This window comes from Neodiprion fabricii, chromosome 2, assembly GCF_021155785.1.
Source record: "Neodiprion fabricii isolate iyNeoFabr1 chromosome 2, iyNeoFabr1.1, whole genome shotgun sequence".
NCBI classification, from domain to species: domain Eukaryota; kingdom Metazoa; phylum Arthropoda; class Insecta; order Hymenoptera; family Diprionidae; genus Neodiprion; species Neodiprion fabricii.
Window position 1 is genome coordinate 15,066,192 of NC_060240.1, and position 23,011 is coordinate 15,089,202.

Consider the following 23,011-nt stretch of genomic DNA (forward strand, 5'->3'; position numbering starts at 1 on the left):
GGTATAAATACTCATAACATTTTCTTTGAGTCCACGTGTTTCCCCGTGTAAGCTGGAGTAATCGAGTGGTAAAGTGACGCGTATCATCTGTTGTGTTATTAAGTCATAACATAGATGATTGCTGCGAAACGGACTTGATCCTACTACGCGAAATGATCAGCCATAACGGGTCTGAAGTTTGACGAGTAATTTACATGAACCATTGACTAGAACCACGGCAAACATTGAACTGAGTCCTCTGGCTCATTAAATAATCGTAAACTAAAATCCATTATACTATATAATCCGATTGGGTCGCGAAGTGACATCAATAGCCTTAATTATTAAACATATATTTTATGCGTAATCTATGCAGGAGACGGTTTTGAGGAACCCGAAAATTCGGTCTAGATATATAATTAATAAGCTGTAAAATTTGAAAAATGCATACCGCAGAAAACATTCACGTATGTTCGCTTTTTAGGTTTAGCTGTAACAGGGTCATCAAAGAACACGGTCAATAATTAAGCGGCATTGGTGTTGATTCGGAGACCTGCACGCATTTAAATATTTCGGAATATGGGTAAAAGGCGTATACACCATTCCGTGGCAAATTGGTCAACGGTCGTTATTTGTTTTTCCTAATCCCTGAGCAGAACAGTTTTACAATTTTCCGTAAAATTTTTGAATTCAATTAAAATGAAAATATTTTTTTCATCCTTAAAAGAAAGGTTCCTCACCAAATGGGCAATAAATTTGGTATCACGAAAAGGCAGTCATAGTTGTGTTAAAAAATGTATGGTTCAAATTTCGTACAGAAAATCTCTACATAATACTGTGTGCATAATATTGAAGCACCTTCCGATTAATCAAGCAGCCACCAATGATTGTCAACAGCTGGATAATTCTAGTAAGAAAAATTGATGTCTAATTCTAAATCCGAAGACGAAACGTGTTCGAAACGTGAAAGAATAGCGTTCTGCCAATCGAATGGACAACCTAGCGGTATTGCAAAATATTGACTGCTCGGTTTGAACCGTTTTTCCTGTTTTATCGGCAGAGCCTACGCTCAGCGTATGATCTTCATTCGACGGTTGACCCCAGCGTCTGCGGCTGCGCAGATGGAACGATTCGAATTTGAGGGGCCGTTTACGGCAGGGGAGTCCAGCAAGGGTCGGGCTGAAAAACGGGCAAGCGTTCAGCGGACAGCCATAATCAAGCGAGGTGGTTGAAGTAACAGTACCTTGAATCGACCGCACAGCTTCGCCCGTGAACGGAGCGCCAGCAGGCGAACGGCACAAAGAAAAATGGCCGCCAGTGCCGTCTTCGTGTCTTGGTACCGTTACTCGACTGTTCGCTACCGTTGCGCCAACCTCGGAAGAGTCAGAAGAGTATTTCCTCCGGTTCTGTCGATCCCTCTCGAGTCTTTCGATCCTCGCGCGTCCTTCCCGGCAGTGATGGACCACGCGTCGCCACACAGCCTCCAGTCCTGATCCGTCTGAAGAACTTTTTTTCAACTCGCAGGTTCTCCGGATTCTTTTTTTCATTTTATTATCATTCTCTCAAACCGGGGTGCTCCAGCAAAAGTTACAAATTTCAATTAGAGGTGACCAGAGTCGTTTATGCCATAACATTGTGAGCCATGCAGTGCGTTGATATTGTACAATTTAGTGACGGGATTTAACCAGTTTTCAATAATGAAGATAATCAAAATATGGAATTACACTATTTGTTGTAAGTATCGAAAGCAAGTTCTGGTGAATTTCATCTCTCTTTTTATCTGCATTTTTCATGATCATATAATTTGAACGTGGAATTGGACTGTGCTCCAATTGTTCTCCGATTACAATTAGCTTCGTCGGAATCAAACCAGCCTAGTAATTTTTAGCTGATTTCATTCTGTGATTAAATATCCCTGACGATTAGTTTGATTCAAGTCGATAAAAAATTCTAGACATAATCGCAATTTTGCGTGTCGAATTTGCAGAGAATTGTCTGCACTGCGGTGTGCAAACGGTATAATGAATTTCGTGTACATTGACGCGAAATTAAATTGCTTATTACTGCGCTATTAAGTTTTATGGGTATATACATATGCGATAAATGTCAATGCCCTTTGGTGAAACTGTAGGATCGTGTACATCATACACACGTGTGCAGCCTTACCCGTGTCAGTTGGATCATACTTTTTCATTATTCGATTCCTTCTATTTTTACTCCTATGTCTAAGCTGTGTTGACTTGATGTTAACAAATTAATGTTATTCTGAATAACGGAGTCTGGCGTTTTGACGAATGCTTAACGTCAATGTCAGTGAAACAGTAAAGGCAATTAATCACGTCCAGTGTATTTCCCTGACGGTACTTTGTACCCATCTCATGAACGTGAAACTTTAGTATCATTGCTCAATCGCTGTGTCACGTACTGACAATTAGATAAAATATTTCAACATCGACAGCCAAGAGACGAATGGATAAAGAAAATGTGCTATAGAAAGTTGCAACAAAGTGATGAGGTCTCTTAAATGAACAGGGTACATTCTGTGAACCGAGAAACCATATAACGAACGGGGTCTCGCCATTTGACTTGTGAGTCAATTTCTGTGTCAGTGACCCGTGCATTCGATTCGCTAATATTAAGTAGGTACGAAGATTAAAATATTTCCGTCCGTTTCAATCGTAAAACAAGTCTATAAAAAACTATTAACTTACTAGGTAATTAATGCAAATGGCAAAGCAGAAAATTATACACATAGCGCAAGAATTAGTGGAATTAGACACTAATATTATTACAATTTATTCTGCTAAAATCCATTCGCTATAAATCTTATCTTGCACATGTATGTAGGCTTATGAATATAGCCGAAATTGATCCAAAAAGTGTTTGTTGCACTACGGAATTAGTACTCATTGTTGTACTAAAGGGTGTGAGATTGGAAGGCGGCGGCGAAAGAGGGGAGGGGGGGGGAGGCGCAAATAAGAAAAAATTGTACGACTGAAAAATACCAGTTTTGTGTATATTTGAAATCTTGGAATTTGAAAAATAAGCAATAGTTATTCAACTACATTCATTATATCTACTCAAAACGACTTTCTTTCGACACTTTTCGTACGATAACTTGGCAGCCATTCACGCAATTTCTATGAAATTTTGTGCTCATTCTACCTATTCTAATACATAGTACGTGCAGAAATTAGAACGATGTGTGTTCGAACTATACTCTGTTAGCTATAAATAACACATGGCTAAAATTCGATAAATTCAGTACGTTCTGAGCGAATTTAGAAAATTTTAGAATGTCTGTAATTTATAAGTCACAGAGTCTAGTTCGGACCTGAATAATCTGCTTCCTACGAAAATTACGTAAAAAAATAGAATGTGTACGAAACTTCATCATAATGTTACAAATGGTTCCGACGTTAACGTGGAAAAACATTTTGAGTAAAATGAGTGCAAAGTTAATCATTTATGGACCGCATTTTCTCTTTACGTCTTTAAATGAAGATAAAACTATTAATTTTCAGATGTAAAATTTCTGGTTACTTGCGAACCATTTCGGATTAGTAACAACTATTCAAAGTTGACTTAAAAAGTAAGACCGAAAGGGTGACCACCTCCCCTGAAAATTGTCGCTATTCAAATACCACAACTTAAGAAACACGAGTTTTATTTTTCGTGATTAAATGGTTGTAGTTCGTGAAACGGCAACCAGATGGCTGCGCTCTCTTGCAGGAATGGTTTTACCGTAGAGTCCAATCACCACAGAGAGGAAAAATGAACAGAATTTTCTCTAACCCCGCATATTTGACCTTAGAAAATGTCTTTTCTTCGTTTCAGTGTGACCTGACACATCGCGGACCGTGATGACGGGGCTTTTGAACATCTTACGACTAGAAGTTGAGGAGAATTGATCCGGCGACTCAAGTGATAAATTTAATATCGCAAAATACGGTTTCCCCATATTTCGCGAGATGTCAGTCGTCGAAGACGGTTTCCGGCTGGCGGGGGCACCTTCAGAGTCTTCGCTGACCAGCAAGGCGCGGATCGACGCCCTCTTCGAAGACACGCGTTCAGTCTGCAGCTCCATGTTGGGAGGCTGGTACGCGGAGGTGAATCTGCCCGCGATGACGTTCGACAATTTGGACGAAATCGGTGCCGAAGAGCAGAAACGAGTCAACAGCGCTGTCCAAGCTCGGATCGAAGCCATGTTCGCATCAGTCGAAGCTGAGACTGGAATCCCAGGGGAATGCGCCGCCGCCATATTGCCAGTGAGTGCGGAACCGTTTGTCCTCTTTTCCAGTTTCTTCGCTTTAAACATTTTAGACAATTCTAGTGTATGAAATTCAGAAGATTTTCTCTCTTCCTCGAGCGCTACTTCTTATTCGTTTGTCTTGTTTATTTTCTTCTTTCTCGTCTGCTTTTTTGTCGGGAATCGCGTGTCGTCCACGCTCTGCCAAGCGCATAAAAATTCATATAATCTAAACCACCGATTCAACTCGTTGTTCCCTAATGACTTTTCCTGTACGGTGAAATAGTTGAATTTAATTAACATAAGTGAAACCGCACCGCAATTGGTTTGACCGTACAGATAAATGCGATGGAACTGCAAAGGACATGATGAGACTAAGATCTATCCGAACTTTTCGATGTGAATATCAGACAAGAAAAAATGAGACGGTGTCGAAATCAATCTTTAAAAAAATAAAATGTCATTCTTTTGAATTTGATTTCCTAATTCTTTTTGCTTCCCGTCGAATCCGTTAAGTGGATACCTACTTTAATTCAGAATATTTAAATATGCATGAAGTAACATTTACTTGTCGATTTCGATATGATATATACGTAAATAAATGGATAATTCAAAAACGAAATATTTAAACAAAAAAGAAACCGTACCGTTAATGGCGTATTTGCTTACAGTATACACAGCGATGCGCGTGTAATCAAAGCACGACTTTCTTTACAGCGCATTGGTTTATGCTGGTCGGAATTTTTAAGCACCACTTTCATTTTACTTTAAATCCGCGTTGCGTGCATTGCCAACAAGATTTTTAAACAGTTGAAGTGTGTATTCTTATGCCATATGTGATAGGTAAACGTTTAAATAAAGCAGAAAGTCGAAAGCATCGGATTTGTATAATAGGAAATATTATATATATATATATATATATATATCCATTTATTCGACGTGAAGAGGTGAAAATTTAAACTCTCTTCCGCAAATCGGTTTATTCATTCAATGAAGAGCACAACATGCTGTATTATATCGTATATCTTATGAAACCTGAATCTGGAAATAATCGCGGTCCTGTAACAGAGTGGGCGAAACGAATACATTCAAATCTTACGATTTGAATTTCGCTTAAAATAATCGCGATTCGAAATATCAACAGACGCCATTTTCTGCCGCAAAATGTACCGTTTACTAACATATTAACCCTTTAATTCAGTATGTGACACTCAGCGTCCCACCGTTTTTTTTTTTGCAACTTTTTATTTATTAAACTACTTTTTTCGTAACAACTGCCAAGTTTTCTGGGTCCACGTGGTCCTCGAAATATTTCTAAGTCTACAAAATTTTTTTAACTTTTTCATTTATTTATTGTAAAAAGAGCACATGTAAATAAATGATCGAAATTCGTACTTTTCCACGAAAAACAGCATTTTCTGATAATGCAACATGAAAATCCGAATGCTAATTTGTTCAAAATTTTTCTTCCTGTCGTTTTTGTTTGTCCACCATATTGGATCCACCATTTTGAATTTACGAATCCAATATCTCTCGGTCATGTAAGAAAAAAAAAAAAAAAATAGAGTTGGAAATTTTAATGGCGATAACGCAATTACTAGTGTTTAGAGAGAACACGTCATTGAATCGTTGTCAAAAAAACGTCACAATCTTTACAACCTACGATGATTTCACTTAAAGTGTTTTGATTGTAAACTGCACACGGAGATAGATGTTACTGAATTTACGAAATACGGCGATCAAATATGGAGAAGGGAATCTTTTCTCGAATCAAAGGCATGTTATTTGATCCATCAAAAAAGTGGTCAAAATAATAATTTTTATCGTCAAATGAAAGAAAGTGAAGAAAAAAACAGAACAAGTGCGAGTAAAACTTTCGCCCTGAAGATTCCGTACAAACTTAATTCTTTTTCTTTTACGTGATATAACTACAAATTAACTATTTTCGGACATTTTCCTTTACTTGTACTGTTAGACCTTGTTTCTCTCCAAATTTCATGATTCTAGATCAACGGGAACTACTCCAGAAGTTTTGATGAGTGAGTTTGCGAGTATGAAAATATGTGACGCAAATAGCCATTTTTTTTATTGCGTTGACTTAGAAGCTTGACATTTTCACACCTCCAAGCGACCGTAGACTATAATATATGATTTTAATTTCAACTTGATACTTCCACCTAATCCTGAGAAAGAGGGTCTTGACAGACGGACAGACGAACGGAAAACAAAGTGACCCTGTAAGGAAAAGAGCCTTATAACCTAATAACCTTAAAATCCTAAAAATTAAGAAAGTTTACCTGAATTAACAAAACGTTTCGCATTTGGTAAATTAGAAAAATTTCTCTCGTGCGTAAGGAAAAAACAAATCTAGCGGCACTAATTGTCAGCAAGTATTCACTTGGTGAATAAGCCTGTTAATCACTAAATACTCCAACATAGGTGAGATACTTGGGAGCTGCGCCAGTTGGAGGTAGAGTGGCGAGTGTCCGCGGTCTTCAGGAGCCCCTCCGAGACCTCCTGGGTAGGTTGGAAAAGTCGCTGCCAGCTGAGCTGGAGGTCTCACGACGAGGCCTGACATTTCGAACGAGCGAGTCGGTGGAAAAGACGAACCCCTTCCGGAGAATCGCGGTCTGGAGCGCGTTGGGTCTGAGATCAAAGAGGCTGGGATCTGGCGAGCTTCAATTCGCCTTCGTGCCGCTGGTCGGTGACGACGCGACTCCTTCGTCCTGCGGGGACGACAAGCACGCCGATCTCTACCGGACGATGAAGAGTTTGAAAAGAGGCGCGCGGTCCTGCCCGCCGATTTTCGCTGTCGTGATGAGACGTCCCGGCGCCGTGCGGCTGCTCGAATGTCACGCCTTCGTCTGTCGAGTCGAGGAAGACGCCGTGGCAGCAGCCGCTACGCTTTACCGCGCGCTGCTCGCCGATCTTGACGCCAACAGGCAGCGACCCAGACAGACAAACGGCGTTGGCCGTGTCAGCTTGGCTTCAGCAGCGTCGCTCTCCTCGAGCATCGTGCGGGACGCTCTGCCAACCGGAAGAAGCCGGCTCGGTCCTCCACCTCCGAGACCGACGGCTCCGCATCCCGTCCGCCCTCCGAGGGTAAAGAAGAACTCGCTGTTCAAGGACGAGGGTAGTTCCAGTGGACTCGAAAATTTGGTCGAGAGAAGCGGGAAGACCGTCGAGGTCAAGGCGGAGGACATATTGGAAGGAAGGAGTCGCCGGTCATCCGTCGCCCTGAGCGTTGCATTGCCGCTGTCGCTTACGGTCGATAATAACTCGGTCAGTCAGAAGGTTCTTCAGGAGAACAACAAGAACAATTCGATGTATGGGAAGTCGGTGATTTCAGCTCGGAATCAGAACCAGTACGAAATATTCCAAAGAATAGACAGTAACCGAAACGATATTAAGGACAACTTTAGGACCCGAGGGCATTCCGGTTCAACGTACGTCGGAGTTGAGACGAAAATTCCTGGACCTCGCAACACCGGGAAATTGGATGACGGGAAGCTGCAAGTTGAGAAGGATGATCGCTCGAATGGCGGGATAAGACGGCCGACTTCCAGCATCGGCGAGGAACGTGTCAACATACTTAATCAGAATCAGGAGAATATTCAGCCGACGAAGAAGCAGGGTTATCAAAGTCGAGCGAGCAGTGTGACGAGCGAGAGGAGCAACTCGAACGGGATTTACAATCAAATATCGGGTTCGTACAACATCTACGATCAAAGTGAGGCTAGCAAGCGCAGCAAAGATCAGAGGCAGGTGTACGAGGAGCACTTCAGGGACGTCGACAAGATTTCAACTCTGAATCAGGACGAAGACGAGGAGTATATCGAAAAAGGAAAGTCTTGGTACCCGAGAAACTCCGCAGTGTACAAAGGGCGTAATAGCCAAGAGGCTAAAGGTGCTAAAGTCACTGAAAGACAGTCTTCAGCGTCGAATGTCTCGCTGACGAAACCAGCATCGAAAAATACGCTCACCTCCAAGGTTACGGAATATTCGCAGCCGAAACCGCGAAGGAGCAGCAGAGCCGGTAGTGAACCTCCGAGAATCGGTCGCGTGGAAAATGATTTGGTGTTTTCCTCCGCCGCGCAACAGGAAAATCGGCTCAAGAAAGCACAGAGTGATCTCGACTTGGACGGTGGCGATTTGCTGACTAGGGTTGAACTGCCCAGAAGAGGGAGCTTTCTGAACTCTAGCAGCACTAGAAAACCTGAGAAATTTCAAGGCCGCACTCCTCTAGGATTCACCGAATTGTTCGACGAGTTTCGGAACCAGGAAGGCCTTACCAGTGTCGACGATATTCTAGCTGCTATAATTGGTGAGTTTTTACCATCGTATGCTCTGTCTGGTTATTCATTTCGTCGATTCTGCTGTCGGGGTCCGTAAGGAGAGACGTCAGTAAAGCTCTATAATTTTTTGAGTTGCTTGAAAATCAAAATCATAATGAAGCTTCGGAAAAGAAATGGTCTTCAACTGGTTTCAATCCATTATGTTTCATACGTGTCCAGCTATTATTTAAAATAAGGGTAAAAAGTGGATTCTCTTAAGGAGTTCCTTACTGTACAATTTTTGGAGTAAATTGTTTTAAATGTAATCTCTATAGCAACTTTGTTTCCTACGCTCCTCCGATAAATGCAGATTTTTTTTTTTAATTGTTGCGAAACAAATTTTAGCGCAAGGGGCTTGTGGAAAAACATCAATTTTTGCCATCATTTTAAATAATATCTGCAGACGCGAATGAAACAGAATTGATTGAAAGCGGATGAAAATCACTTGATTTATGAAGCTTTATTACGAGTTTCAATTTTAGGCAAATAAAAAAATCATACAGAGTGGAGAACACTGCTGTGTTCCCTTAACGTGGGCTTGGATAATAAATATGGCGTCAGCAGTTGATTGTTTTTGATAAAACGCCGGACTTTTATTCATTTAACAATGCAGAGTAATATGACATATCAGTTTTAAAATTAAATAAGACGGATATACTAGAGTCTGTACAATTCGAAAATCCCAATATTTAACAGTTGTAATAAAATTTAGAGTAGCAGGATACTTCCGAAAAAATTAGCTGATCAAAGTACGCGGGATAGAAAAACTACACGCTGATAATTCTTACTTGCGAGTTTGTCCCATTAGACTTTTTGAAGATTACTTTCTAACTTTCTGCCGATTCAAACAGTCATTATAAATTGTAAATAACGATAGTGATTTTGATGATTGATAAGGAGAACGACAAAAATTAACCTGATTCTAACTCAGATAGAGGCGAGGTGGGCAAAGTGGGCATATTAAGGAAATAATGTCAGAAGTTGAGATTTTGATCGTTGAATCTTCTGATTTTAACCAAAAAATGAAAAGTTAAACGAAGACGAGTGTATAATTTTTTCAAAATTAACGCGCATTAGAAATTTATTTATTCACTTGCATCAAGAGACAGTTACCATCGAATTAACTATATTTTACTACGACTAGGAAAAAATCGTGGTAAAAGTTTGATGTTAAAATTCTCCGGATGCAACTAAATAAATAAATTTGTAATGTTTATTAATTTAGAAAAATTTTGATATATTATCGAGGAGGTCCACTTTCCCTACCTTTTCTCTATACATTTCCTTCTCACGGAAATTAAAGTATACTTTGTTTGATTAATATTATACCGTTGATGTTAACCCAAATCCATATTCCGAACCGTGAGGCAAAAATACGTAGCGATATTTTTAGTCACTCCAAGTCTCTAATTATACAATCGAAACCAGTTACATCAATATAAAAAACAAATATGTGTCAAATGAAACTCGTAAGTTTGGTACGTTATGGTTTATGTTACATGCAATGCGGTATAATAAGTTTGTCTCAAACACGTCCTGTAGTTGCCAGATTTCCAGACGTTCAACCTAAAATTCAACTATAAAAGCTGTCTATACTAGCTGGTCTAATCGAGATGCAAATTAACAGTAAATATAAGCGCAGAATCGTAAAATATAAATTACATTGACCAACCAACCTCGATGTATGAGTAATTAACGGGTTATTTTCAGAAACTTACCGTTAGTTTTCGATTACCTATACTTCAAACTAACCGTGCCCCCTGCAATAACGACTGAACGAATGACGTCACATGGGTATATCATGCGTTCATGTGTGATCGTCGAAAATGCAGACGTGACCTCGGTGTCGGAAGATTTTGCAGTAATAATCTATAAACGCGAATAAGATATGCAAAACGTAATGTGACACTTGCTCCGAAGCAAGAATATTCCATGTTTTAACTTAAAATCGGCATATTTATGTTTTCAAACTACAAACCAAACGATACGAATCTCGGTATCTTTTACTTGGCTCATAGCTTAATCAGAAAACAAGGGTATCCACTCAGAGAAAGGCATGCAGGTAAGGAATTTTCTGACCTGATTCGCCTGTCGTCGTATTTTTAGTACTCCAGCGATTTAGTGGCAAATTCTTTCCCCCAAGGCTTACATCTTCTCAGTCCCAGTTTCGTACGAATTTACAGCTATTCCGAAATTCATAAATAACAAAGCATTAAATATTTCACATCTGGTCGATGTTTTCTTTTTCGACAATTTCACAATTCCACTAACTCGCATATATGTCCGCAGCGTAGACTTTTAACGATTCGTTAATTTACGATTCGTTCGATGATTTTTTTTCAGATCCCGAAGGAATGTCCTTCAACGATCTGAAGCCGCTCTATAAGGAGTTCCTCCTGAAATTAGCTACGACCTTGACACGCGACGAATTGTACGAGCGTTCAGCGAGCATAATGCGAAGGCGTCGTCGACCGCAACGAGGTCGAGCGTCGCGACGCCCTTGTCTGCTTGGTCGGGCCATAAAGCGGTCAGTTTCCCGGCTGAAAGGCGGTCCGACGGAATTCACCTCGGTCATTTTTCCCGCGAGAAAATTGAACGACAGTCTGGGTAGCAGTTCGTCCTATGACGTCAGAAATACCAGGAATCGAGTCCTCACCAGTAAACTAAACCGTAAAAGATCTTCTCGATGCCGTCCGAAGGCCGCCATTGGACAAACAACCTCCGAAGACAGCGATACTTGTGAGTTGAAAACCGTTTTATGTGTGTAACACACTTTCATTCCCATCTTAAGAGGATGAATGGTCCGTACCGTCGAAATCAAAAGTTATAAGAAAGATAGAAGAGGAAATCTTTATTACCGACTCAACGATAATGTTGACTTTTTTGACCTGATAAGCGGGAGAAAAGTAGTATATGATTTCCGCGTATACTTTTTCCCTCATCCGCGAGAGAAAAGTGACTCTTTTCTCCCGCTAATGATTTTTGCAATTTTTCTGGTCTTCTCTCTTTTTTTCGATTTTGAACTATTTCTTTCTATATTATTATAAACTTTCAATATATTCAATAGTTATACTTTCAACAATATTCTAGTTCTCAGACTAATAAAATGATCACATCTACGCTGTAATGAAAAAATTATAATTATTATCAAATCTAACAATGCTTTTAATCGTTTATTGAGATATTTGATGTATTATACATAATATTTAATATCTAATTTGTATATAAAATAATCATAATTAGATTTGTAGTAAGTCTTTGTACTCAAATAATGACGATTTGAACTGATGCAATTCGCACTTTTTGAAGTACTCGGCAAATTTACAAAATTGAATGATTGATGAATGACGTTTCAAAATGATGTTTTCAATTTTAAACTGATTAGATTCTTGAAAATTTTGTTCAACAAGAACTTACTCATGAAAGGGAATGACGATGTTACATAAATGTGCAGTATTTAATAACACATTTTTTTTACCTTATTTGATTTCTAAAAGTATTACTATGCAATGTTATCTGTGCCCATACGGTGAACAAGAATGAAAGAACATCCCTACTGCAGAGCTATTATAGAAATATGATTCTGAGCAAAGTCGAATAACACAAGCTAAGGTACCAATAATTTGAAGGAAGGTTTTATAATTAGAAAGCTGAATACGATTGAGCTCTGGTACTTTTCATCCGGTTTCTATAACCTAAGCTTACTTTGATGGCAAATATGCAAAATGACTTATATGTATTACAGTGGGATAAAAATCAGCAGATTTTAATGATTCTGAACGTAATTCTATCCTAGTTAGAACGGATGTATAGTTAAAATCTAAATGACCGTCTAAAATACGTACAATATAAGTGAAACGCATTAATTACGGATAATGTGCATATTATGGGCGGTCATTTAGACTTTATCTATACGTGCGCTCTATCTGAGTAACTATATAAACTCGTTTTTTAGATTGCTGATATTTTAGCTTGTGTTATTTGAATTCAATCAGAATCATATCTATTGCATTGCTTCATTCGAGTTTACTCTCATAAGCACAAAAAGTACTCGTGGAGACTTTTACACGATTTTATCTCTTTTCCTAATGTTTCATTTGTCATATGCTTTCGGGTCATTCATTCTTACGGGGGTGCCCTACTCGATTTCGACGTTGTCGTATATACTTCCAAATATCAGTGCCCACATATCTCAAACACAAAAAAAGGTTTAGCAGCCCCATTATATACGCAATTCTGACCAAAAACACTCCAACATATTTTCATTTGACGCAGAAATAAAGAAAAGGCATGTATTTCACTAATGTATTATTACGATTTCGTATTTCTGCGCCAAATGAAAATGTGTTAGAATGGTTTACTGCGAAATTCCATATAGAATTAGACTGTTGAGCCCTTTTTCGCATTTGAGATAAATGGACTTGGATATTTGGAGATATGAACGTCAACGTCAGAATCGAGCAGGGCAACTCCTTGAACACGCAGAACTGAAATTTCTAAATGTGAAATATGTACCTAATTATTTTCTTAAATATTGCTACGTGTAGCGTTGACGCTGTTGAATAATTTTCTAGTTTCGACAAACTTTTACGATCAGAACAGGTTTAATCAAACGTAATCAAAGATTTCATGGGACTATTGACAGTGTTGTACAGTATAATTGTTTGACAATTTATACAGTGTCTGTCTTATAGATAACGGTGAACCTGGCGGTGAACTCAGATTTAAATTTTATTCCCAGCGCCATTTTGATAATCGTGATTTTTTATTTCATAGCTTTCTTGAATGCTCACAGGCAGACGTTTCGGCAGAGTAGTAGCAGCAAACCGAAGTAGCAGCGGATACGTCAGCTGCAGTGAATGTAGCTACGATTCAGAATCGTGCACGTGCGTCTCTGCGGACAAATGCTACTGCTCTTTGTCGCGGCGCGTATCGGCGCCGGAAATTCCCGTTGCAACGGTGATGTGTTCGTGCGACACGGACAGTTGTTCCGAAAGCAACAAGTGCTACTGCGCCCGAAAACTGCCAGTCCGACAGCCGACCATTCTCGAACAACTCAGACAGCACGGCATCGTCCCGTCGGAAAGCACCCTGAGTCGCGCTGGCAGTCCGCAAGTCGTCAGAACTGTCAGAACAAACAAAAGTTACTCCTCATCCAGGAGCTTGGAGTTCCACAAGGTGAGAGTTCGAATCAGGACGACACCATCTGGCGCCAAAGAATGGCGTCGCATTAAATTGTACAAGTCTTTTTATTCTCTGTCTTTTAGTGTCTTTTAACACTTTTAGTTTTTAGTTAATTAGTAAGTTACACTTTTAGTTTTTAGTTTAGTTAGTTTCGTTAATCTTTTAGTGATCAGTGTGACACTGATTGATCACTTGGGGTGAATGTCAGCATTAACAGCAACATTTTTCAAACTCGTCGTAGAGTTTTATAGTACCGTAACTTTGCCGATGTTTTACAGTATTTAAAGAATCAATTTTGGCTAGGAAAACTAAGAGAGCTTTTTCCGTGATCCTTAAGCAATACGTAGATATTTTTTTTAGATTTTTAAAACTCATTCTTAAAGCAGGATATCATTTTTTTGGAGCTGGGGCGAATTTCATCCCCTGTTACCGTTATGCAATTCTAACGAAATGTGACCAATTAGGGTTAATGTCATAAAATAGCAGTTTTAAAGCTAGCATAAACTTTTCTTCGCTTGGTATTGGCACAATGTGCCTAAAACGATTAGTAGTTGTTGCTTCAGTGCCATGTTGATCCACCACGATTACGTGAGATTTTGAATTGTGAACTTGATTTTACTTTTCTAGGTTCGCCCGAGGGCAAACAGTTCGGATAATCTGGCTTTGGACTACGACCTTTTCAGTCCGGGTAAAAACCCTCGATCGATATCTGCGAACAGCGATAAGGTATTGGTAGTCGGTGCAAGAGATCCGCAAGGACGTTTAATCTACGTTGGAGGTACCGGAAGAGGAAAGCGAGCTGCTGCCAGTGAGACTGGCAGATCGAGAGCGCACCACGAAGCGCTGTCGATAAAAAAAAGTGCCGAAATTGCCGCGGTATTTGGCAGCTCTGCTAAGGTCGGGAGAAGAGCCAGTAACGCGTCGAGCTTGAAAAGTTCAGCGAGCATGGAAGCTGGACTTGGCTATCTACCTTGATTGACGCAATTAGTATTATAATTGCCATTTTTTCTGTACATAATATTACGATAATTTGTGCAGTACGCCAGTTTGTATAGATGGAGAATTTGACCAGTTACCAGCACAAGATCAGGTTTCCGACAAAAAAAAAAAAAAAATGAAAGTTTCTCGCTTTTAGAAGCAGTTTACGTTAATATTTGCAAGGAAATCTTGTCGAGAATTTATGAATAATAGGAGATACCGAAAAAACGTTTATTCTGAGTGTTAGCAGACTTCAGTCGCTCGCAGTAAATGTACCACACTAACTATCATTCCACCATATTTAATTATAAAATCTATTTCTTTGCATCCATTTTACTCTGTATTGATTCACGGTCAGAAAATGGAAGGCCAACGACTTGCACGATGTTTTCTGTTCCTTCGTACGTTTGTTAAATTCATCGAAAACAATCAGCTGATAGCCCAATGTGACACCATATTGTCCTAATCACGCCCATATTGTCAAGGATCCCACGGGTCAATAATGTAACGTATTGATAACTAAAATCTGTGGGACGATGTAGTTCTCAGAAATGTATCACATTTTTGAGTTGATCGAGTGCTGATAATTATATCTAGTCAAACTTGTCTAATTACATTGACCACTCAATGCGCAAATGGTACGGGAACGCCGAAGACGTGGAGAACGCGCTTGTAAACGATCGCCTTCGAAATTGTTGGCGGTGTTTTCATACGGATTATATGTTATAACCTGCCATCCAACTGCCAATTACCAACGTATTGTATATCAGTTGAGACATTGGTCCGCAAGATAAATTTTACCCGGACTGCAGGAGTCTCGATCTGAAAAAGTATTCATCTGAAAATCTTGTATTCTTGCAATCAGACAAGTTTGACCATAGTCGAATTTCTTACGCGTATACATTGTACCTATATGTGATAAGATAGATATCATGAATCTTTAGATGATATAAATATATGCAGCTATAATACTTTATCAAATGACCTCTAATTGTCACGGAAAGTCTCACTTTCTAGACAGATCACGGTACGGATACAGGACAAATTATCGACCTACAGGGTATTCGCATTCTTAAGAACGTCACAAAATGTCGTTCTTGAATAATTTAATAGGACGATAGTATGAAATTCTCTGTCCTGATTGACCTGCTTTAAGTGAGAAATATAAGTGAGTATAGGATAATAAAATCGTACTACTAGTATTTCTTTGTCACGGTTTATTTTGGTTTAAAAAAAAAACTTAAATGTGTCAGGATAACAGTGTCATTGATTACATTATATATTTAAAAGTTTTGTCAATTTTTGATGGAATTTTTACTTTTTTTTAAACTGAACTAAATGATTTATTATATTATAAAAGATTTAAGGGAAAGTGCAATGTTTTAGAGTAAACCCAGTTCACTGATTTAAGGGGAAGTGCAATATTTTAGAGTAAACCCAGGTCACTAAAATTAACTATTCATTTGTAGAATAATTTTAGTGATAAGGTTTTCGTATTTACGTATTACAACAAAGTGTCACGATTCATGTTTCAACTCAACGATTACCACGGAAGAGTAAAATTTCTCCTATGAATCGTTTAAATATTCTTCGTCCATTTTTTTGAATTTTTCCTTGTACTCCTCAGGTATGTTTACTTCCCTCAAATTGTCCAAGCCGATCTCTTCCTCTTTTCTAAAAAATATTTATTAACTCTTCTGTTTTATTATTTTTTATTGTTTATTATGATACTAGTAAAAAAATTTAAAAAACTTCTTATAGTCTTTTGAAGATATTTCACAGAAATATACTATTTTTTCGGACAGTTCTGAGAAAAATACTGTTTTTTTTTTCAGCAAAACTTTGAATTGTTCCAATAACAACTCGGATTCCGTTCGAAACTGTATGTTTTTTTGTCAAAAATATGAAAAACTTTATTTCATCTGGCTGTTTCTGACAGAATCGAGTTAGGGGTGGAAGTCGAATCAACTTCTAGAAAGAACTCATATTTTGACAGAACTCCGTTTTGTATCACAGATCTGAAAAATTCCGAGTTCTAGTGGTTCTGCGTATTTTCCGACCGTAGCGCGTTATGAGAAATTGGGATGGCTTTGTGAGAGTAATTAAAAACTTTTGAGAAGCAGTTGAAATTAAACCATCTCAAATGCAGCTGAGAAAATCTGGACATTCATAAAATAATATATTCATTAAAACTATAATTGCGGAATCTTTTCAGAGAGTTTTCAAACATAGCAAATTTTTTCCACAAATCTGCCGACATTAATTTTCTGCATATAAATTGAGAAATGTCTTCAAAATTTCGAGAAATTACTAAAATTTTTCACTTTTCAGAAACAATTAGAAACTGTCTAAAAATCAGAACTAACTTGAGCAATATATCCACAACGTTTTCGCACGCCAATAGAACTGCTCTGTCTTTTTCCCACTTGTGAAATTCTCTCAGGATAACGTATACATTCTTATCCCTCAGTATTTCACGGCCTTCCTTTGTTGCGCATAGTTGAGCCAAAGCCTCCAACAGCATTGTTCTGAAGATAATATACAACGAAATATGTTATCACAGAATCCTAAAACTGTATTTTTTCTCTAGTGTATCTTTCTCCGGTTTACCTGATGTCAGGATCGGAATCTCTAGTTTTGTTTTCAGGCAAATACTGTAGTTCTATCGGAAGTTTGTCATTATCATCGTCGTCGAACTCTTCCGGACCAGCAAGGGGCAATAAAAGTCGAGGTAAAATGTCCACTTTAGGGCCTAATAACCATGTATGGTATTCCGTATCAAAACAACAGTTTTTTAATGTGCCCACAATTCCGCCACGTCTTACCGTGCTTTCAACATATTCTGTGAAGGGAAGAAGTCTTTGAATGACGCAATGTTCTTTGTCCAATAAATATCTAAAAGAATAGAAAAATGTAAGCTGATCTATATTAACAACTTTTCTTTGTATAGACAGAAGATTTGATAGTAGTTTTGTAACTTTGTGCAATTTTAGAAATAATTGGCATTTTACTAACGTTACTTTGTACAGAGAACATACCTTCGCATGGTAATAGATTGGCTAAGATTGCTGAAAACAGGGCCTAAGTAATGGAGGGTGGCGCCCTTTTCGTTATATTTCTGAGCCGTAAAGGCGGCAATTATTGCGCTCCATGCATAACCGCTATTATTAACTACCGCTAAAATTCTTTCTGTCAGAGAATGCGCTCGCGTTAAATTAGACAAAATCATGCAACATGGGTCAGCCAAGTCGTTCTGCTTATCCAAAATGCATCTGCAAATAACAAATTGAACTATAAGTCGGAAAAAAAATTTTAAATCCTATCTATACTCATTTTTCTATTATACTTAATCCAAAAGAAACCAAACATGTTCGATTGTTAACCGATTACTAAAAATTAAGTAGAAAAACATTAATTTGATAACTTCAATTTCATTGAAAAGAATTTGAAAATAAATAGTTCATCACGAACTGAGAAAATCACTGCATGAAATTGTTTATTTTTTCTAACTGAAATTTTTTCTTGGTGAAATAATTACAATGCCTATCCAGGTTCTTCTTTCTTTTTGCCTTTTGTTATCAACAAATAAATTTGTTATAATCTATGTTTAGTTAACTGAGAACTGATGAGGGCAATTTCATATTTTTACAATTATATGTTGATTATCATTAGAAAGTGTATCTACTACCTAAGGCAAGTATGTACTAGATTATCATTTGGTTTTTCATCTGGTCTCATCTTCGATGTCTCTGATATAACCAGTAATGCATTCGCTCCACCATCATAAGCTGATATGTTAATCAACGAAAGAGCCGCATCTTTGCAGACTGATGTTGAATTATCCTGTACCAGCAGAACAAGTTGCCTTACTATTTCAGGTAAGCTCAATAACAGCTCAATTCCATCATTGCTGCCTGTTACACCTGAAACAATAATTCGTGAACAATAAAACTATATTCAATGTAATTAGTCAATTCATATTTTGTGCCCGTCATATATGAAAGAATAATGAAGAGCATGTAACTGGTCTCGGCTTTACTCATCAAAATATGCATTCATTCGTTGACCGAAGATTGCTAATAGTCACATCTCTGGCAGCCAGATAAATGAGGCTTTTTGAAACTAGATAGGGGATGGGGTGAAGAGCTTCAAAGTCCCATGAACGAGTCACTAAATCTAGGGCAATGCTATTATCCCCATATCTTCAATGCCCTTGACGTTGCCGGAGGATTGCTAAAAACAGCCGGTCACGGATATCCTTTGAAAGCAACTACTAGGTCACACCGGGTGCGATAATTACATAGTGCCCTACATTTATCAACTTGTTTATGGGGATTATGTTATTCAAGTATGTTACGATAAGAACTTTCTGTACGGAGCTTAAAAATGCCCCATTCAGCTATATGTGTGAAGTTGGCCTGCGACCATCGAATTTTTCAAAAAATAGTGCGCCAAATAATTGCTCCTTAATTGCTCTGAATTACGCCCTAACTTTTATTATACACTCTTATACGGTTCTTACATTCGGTGTACCGCCACATGTCGTTCCTATTTATTGCTCCTACTTGCTAACTCTCCCACACTTCTAACGTCGCGTTATACCTAGTCTCTATCCTGTCCTATCTCCATGTAGCCTCACGCTACTCGCCATCAAAGAAAATTTACGCGATAGAATTTTTATAATGTTTTTTTTCGCAGATTCGTTCCTAATACCTAATAAAAATACTACTCAGTTTTACGGGGGGGGAACCATCGCAAGCCTGTGTTATTGATTAATATCCTACCAACAACCCATCAGGTATATTTACTTTAAGAGGGAAGAATCCAGTTCAATAGTCCATACAGACATAACACGGTTTTCAAGAAAATAAAAAAAAAAAAAAAACTCATCGGGCACGTCAGCCCCGGTAATAGCGACAAATTCAAAGAAGTGTTCGGGACAAACCGATGATTATTAAAATAAAATGACATTTGATACTGATTGCTCCTTGACAGCTCGTAATTGCTCCGTAAGTCTCGTAATTTGCTCAATCATAATTTTCGAGAAAACTGGGAAAGAATAAAGGGACTAGTGTGGAAGTTATACGAACGAACGGCAGACTTACAATTAAACTGGAATCCCCAGCAAGAAATTATCAATTCGGCCCAGGTGCATATTAGCTTCTAATTGCTCCTCGATTTCTTATCAATTATCTATCAATTTTACGGTTTACTTCCCCGTAATTCTCGAGAAAAACTGGGAAAAACGAAAGTGACTCATGCGTGGCCGAGGGTCGAGTCGTGGAAAATTCTCGATTCTAACGAAAAAATGATAATTCCACCCTAGTGCATATTGCTTCTAACTGATCTTCGATTGTTTATACGTGATCTGTTCATTTGGTCATTTGGTTCTGCTTCGTGATCGAGAAAACTGTTAAAAACCAGAGCAACTGGTTTGTAGGTTACGTCGACGAGCGGCGGATTCAAAATAGTATCCGAAACAAGAAACATGTCGATTCAGCAAAAGTGACTTTTGCTTCAAATTATTCCTTGATAGCTATTTCCGTACTACTAATTTTATTATTTGCTCCCACATAGTTTTAACGATTGAATAAGGAATCGAGGAGCAATTAGAAGCAATATGTTCTTGGGATGATATTGGTGGATACGTGAAGATCAATCAAGGAGTGAATAGAATCAATTGTCACTTTGGCCAAATCAAGATTATTCCTGTTCCGGATAGGAGAGGATCGATTCTACAGAAATCAGTTCTACAGAGCAAATGTTCTACAGAATATGTTATCCAGACTCGTTTCTACAGAAATATTTTTCTACAGAATATTTTCCTACAGAAGAGAATTCGAGATTCACATCAGAAATAATCCTGCATGAATAATTTCACAGGAAAATCGGTCTACAAGATATTGTTCTACATAATATTTTTCTATAGAATAGTTTTCTAGTTTCACACATCCAACATAATACCCGTTTGACACAACACACACATAAATTCAACAAAAACAATTTAAATTAAATTAAATTAAATCAAAATGTACGAAATTGTCAAGTAATATGATTTTGACGATTCGATGATTGCTCTGAAAGTGTGTTGTGTCAAACATACTATTCTGTAAAATAGTTTGTCTGTAGAAAAATGTTCTGTAGAAAAATATTTTGTAGAAAAATATGTTGTTGAACAATTCTTCTGTAGAATAATTCATGCAGGATTATTCATGAGATTATTCCTGATGTGAATCTTGAATTGCTTTGTGCAGAAAAATTATTTCTGTAGAAATGAGTCTGTAGAACATATTCTGTATAACATTTGCTCTGTAGAACCGATTTCTGTAGTATCAAACCGCATTCCCGGATACCACTTCGAATCCGCTGCTTGTCGACGTAACCTACAAACCAGTTGCTCTAGTTTTTACCAGTTTTCTCCATAATTAGGTAGTAGCAATTGATTAAACTGACAGAATACTTATAAAAATCGAGGAACGATGACGAGCATTTGGCAGTTGGGCCGAACTATTATTTTTCCGATACGGACACGAGTTTGAAACTGAAACTATTCGACTGTCGGCCACACCATCAGTCGGTGATGTTTTTCCCGGTTTTTTCAAAAATTACGATGGAGGAAATGACAAAATTGATATATAATTGATAACAAATCGAGAAGAAATTGGAAACAATATTTATTTGAGCCGAATTGAATATTTCTATATAGGAGATTTCAGTGTAAATCTGCCGCTCGTCGATATAACCTCCAAACTACTCCCTTTGTTTTTTACCTATTTTCTCGAAAATTATGAAGAAGTAAATTACAAGACTTATGGAGTAATTACGAGATGCCCGGGAGAAATTAAGGGATTATACATATATATATATATATATATATATATATATATATATATATATATATTAATTTAGGGAATATATCAAATCGAATTCGACAACACTTCGCTTCGCGAAAAGCCCCTCTTCGTTTTTTCTCGATTTATTCGAAACCACGCAGACGCAATTAACAAAAATAACATAAGATTGGGAGTAATTAAGGTACAATTGAAAGCAAATATCATTTCGTTTGAATAACCATCAGTTTGTTCGAAACACTTTTTTGAATTTGAACAGTTTTTTTTTTTTTTAATTGGATTTTGTTGAAAACTGTGTAGGAGCAAATAATAAAAGTTAGGGAGCAATTGGAAAGCAACTATTTGGTACATGAATTCTTTGGAAATTCTGCGGATTTTTAAAATCCTCGAAACACCTGACGGCTGCCGAACATGCATTTTTTGCGATTTTCTCGAGAACCGTGTGAATGCAAATAATAAAATTTAGAGAGCAATTAAGAGAAGTTGGGGAGCAATTAGTTGGTATAAAATCATTTGAAAAACTCAAAAATCGCAGGCCAACATCACATAAGTCATTTACATTTACCTGCTGTCTTTAATAATCTTCAGTCAAAGACTCATTGCAGAAATACCTTGGTCGATGAAGGCAGAATTGTTGCATGTATCTCAGTTGATACTGAAGATATCTCTTCGTCTTCAAGCCTACCTCGACTGAATTTAATTTCCATGTGGCGTGACTGAATCTCTTACGATATATGTTCATACAAATGCGCCGCTAAAGAAGTTTTCACTTCGATAACTCCTTCATTGGACGATTATTGTCATGTTATGATTTTTGGCCCTGAGGTGTTATTTAACAAATGTCCTAGTTAATTTCTTACAAGCTCAAAGACAAGCACATCACAATATGATATGATATTTTAGGTTAATGTAGACTTATTGATATTGGTCAATGAATAATCAACAGGGTAATAAACTTACTCAGTACGTGCTGCAAAGCGATGGATTTTAAATCCAACCGAGTTCCAATGTCTAAAAATTGTGATATTTCTTCAAGTGCTTCCATTAGCACGACTTTCACAATATGTTTTAACCGAGATCTAAACGCAACTTGACTCCACGGTGCCGTTATATGATACCGAAAGTTGAATCACATGGAATTATTACATGTACCATTGATTGTTAAATTTTGCTTGTGGATTATGAAATTCACGCATTATTCTCTATAATTCCACAAAATGATCTCAAGTCTCATTGGCAGATTCTGAATTGTGCGTACGGCTTGTGGATTCCGTCTGAGATTACTTTTGTACTGCACGTAGTAGATAACGCGCTGCAAAGCACCAAGCCGGCAAACAGACATGGCTACGCCCTTGTGTAACGTAACGTGACATAAAGTAACGTAAAATACAAGTGTAATCTGGTTGTCTGAGATTCGATCCAACATTTGTTTATAG

General features: G+C 37.9%; 2 protein-coding genes across 4 annotated transcripts; one reads left to right on the top strand and one right to left on the bottom strand.

Annotated features, from left to right (window-relative positions):
- The first annotated feature begins 1,224 nt into the window (after nucleotides 1-1,224).
- LOC124174752 lies at nucleotides 1,225-16,308 on the top strand. Its single transcript, XM_046554195.1, has 6 exons — nucleotides 1,225-1,713; nucleotides 3,817-4,247; nucleotides 6,668-8,552; nucleotides 10,906-11,301; nucleotides 13,358-13,740; nucleotides 14,374-16,308. Exons 2-6 carry the CDS (start codon nucleotides 3,951-3,953, stop codon nucleotides 14,719-14,721), a joined length of 3,309 nt encoding a protein of 1,102 aa, XP_046410151.1. The 5' UTR covers nucleotides 1,225-1,713; nucleotides 3,817-3,950; the 3' UTR covers nucleotides 14,722-16,308.
- Nucleotides 15,927-22,902, bottom strand: LOC124174755 (protein HGH1 homolog). 3 transcript variants are annotated; one of them, XM_046554200.1, is made up of 7 exons: nucleotides 22,141-22,478; nucleotides 18,764-18,957; nucleotides 18,413-18,647; nucleotides 17,763-17,996; nucleotides 17,335-17,619; nucleotides 17,091-17,252; nucleotides 15,927-16,398 (listed from the first exon to the last, which is right to left on the bottom strand). In XM_046554200.1, exons 2-7 carry the CDS (start codon nucleotides 18,777-18,779, stop codon nucleotides 16,293-16,295), a joined length of 1,038 nt encoding a protein of 345 aa, XP_046410156.1. In that variant the 5' UTR covers nucleotides 18,780-18,957; nucleotides 22,141-22,478; the 3' UTR covers nucleotides 15,927-16,292. The 3 variants fall into 3 exon arrangements, with proteins under 3 accessions (XP_046410156.1, XP_046410154.1, XP_046410155.1); XM_046554198.1 differs by lacking the exons at nucleotides 18,764-18,957; nucleotides 22,141-22,478 and adding an exon at nucleotides 22,536-22,902; XM_046554199.1 differs by lacking the exons at nucleotides 18,764-18,957; nucleotides 22,141-22,478 and adding an exon at nucleotides 22,536-22,671 and having other exon boundaries at nucleotides 16,338-16,398; nucleotides 17,087-17,252.
- Nucleotides 22,903-23,011: the final 109 nt, after the last annotated feature.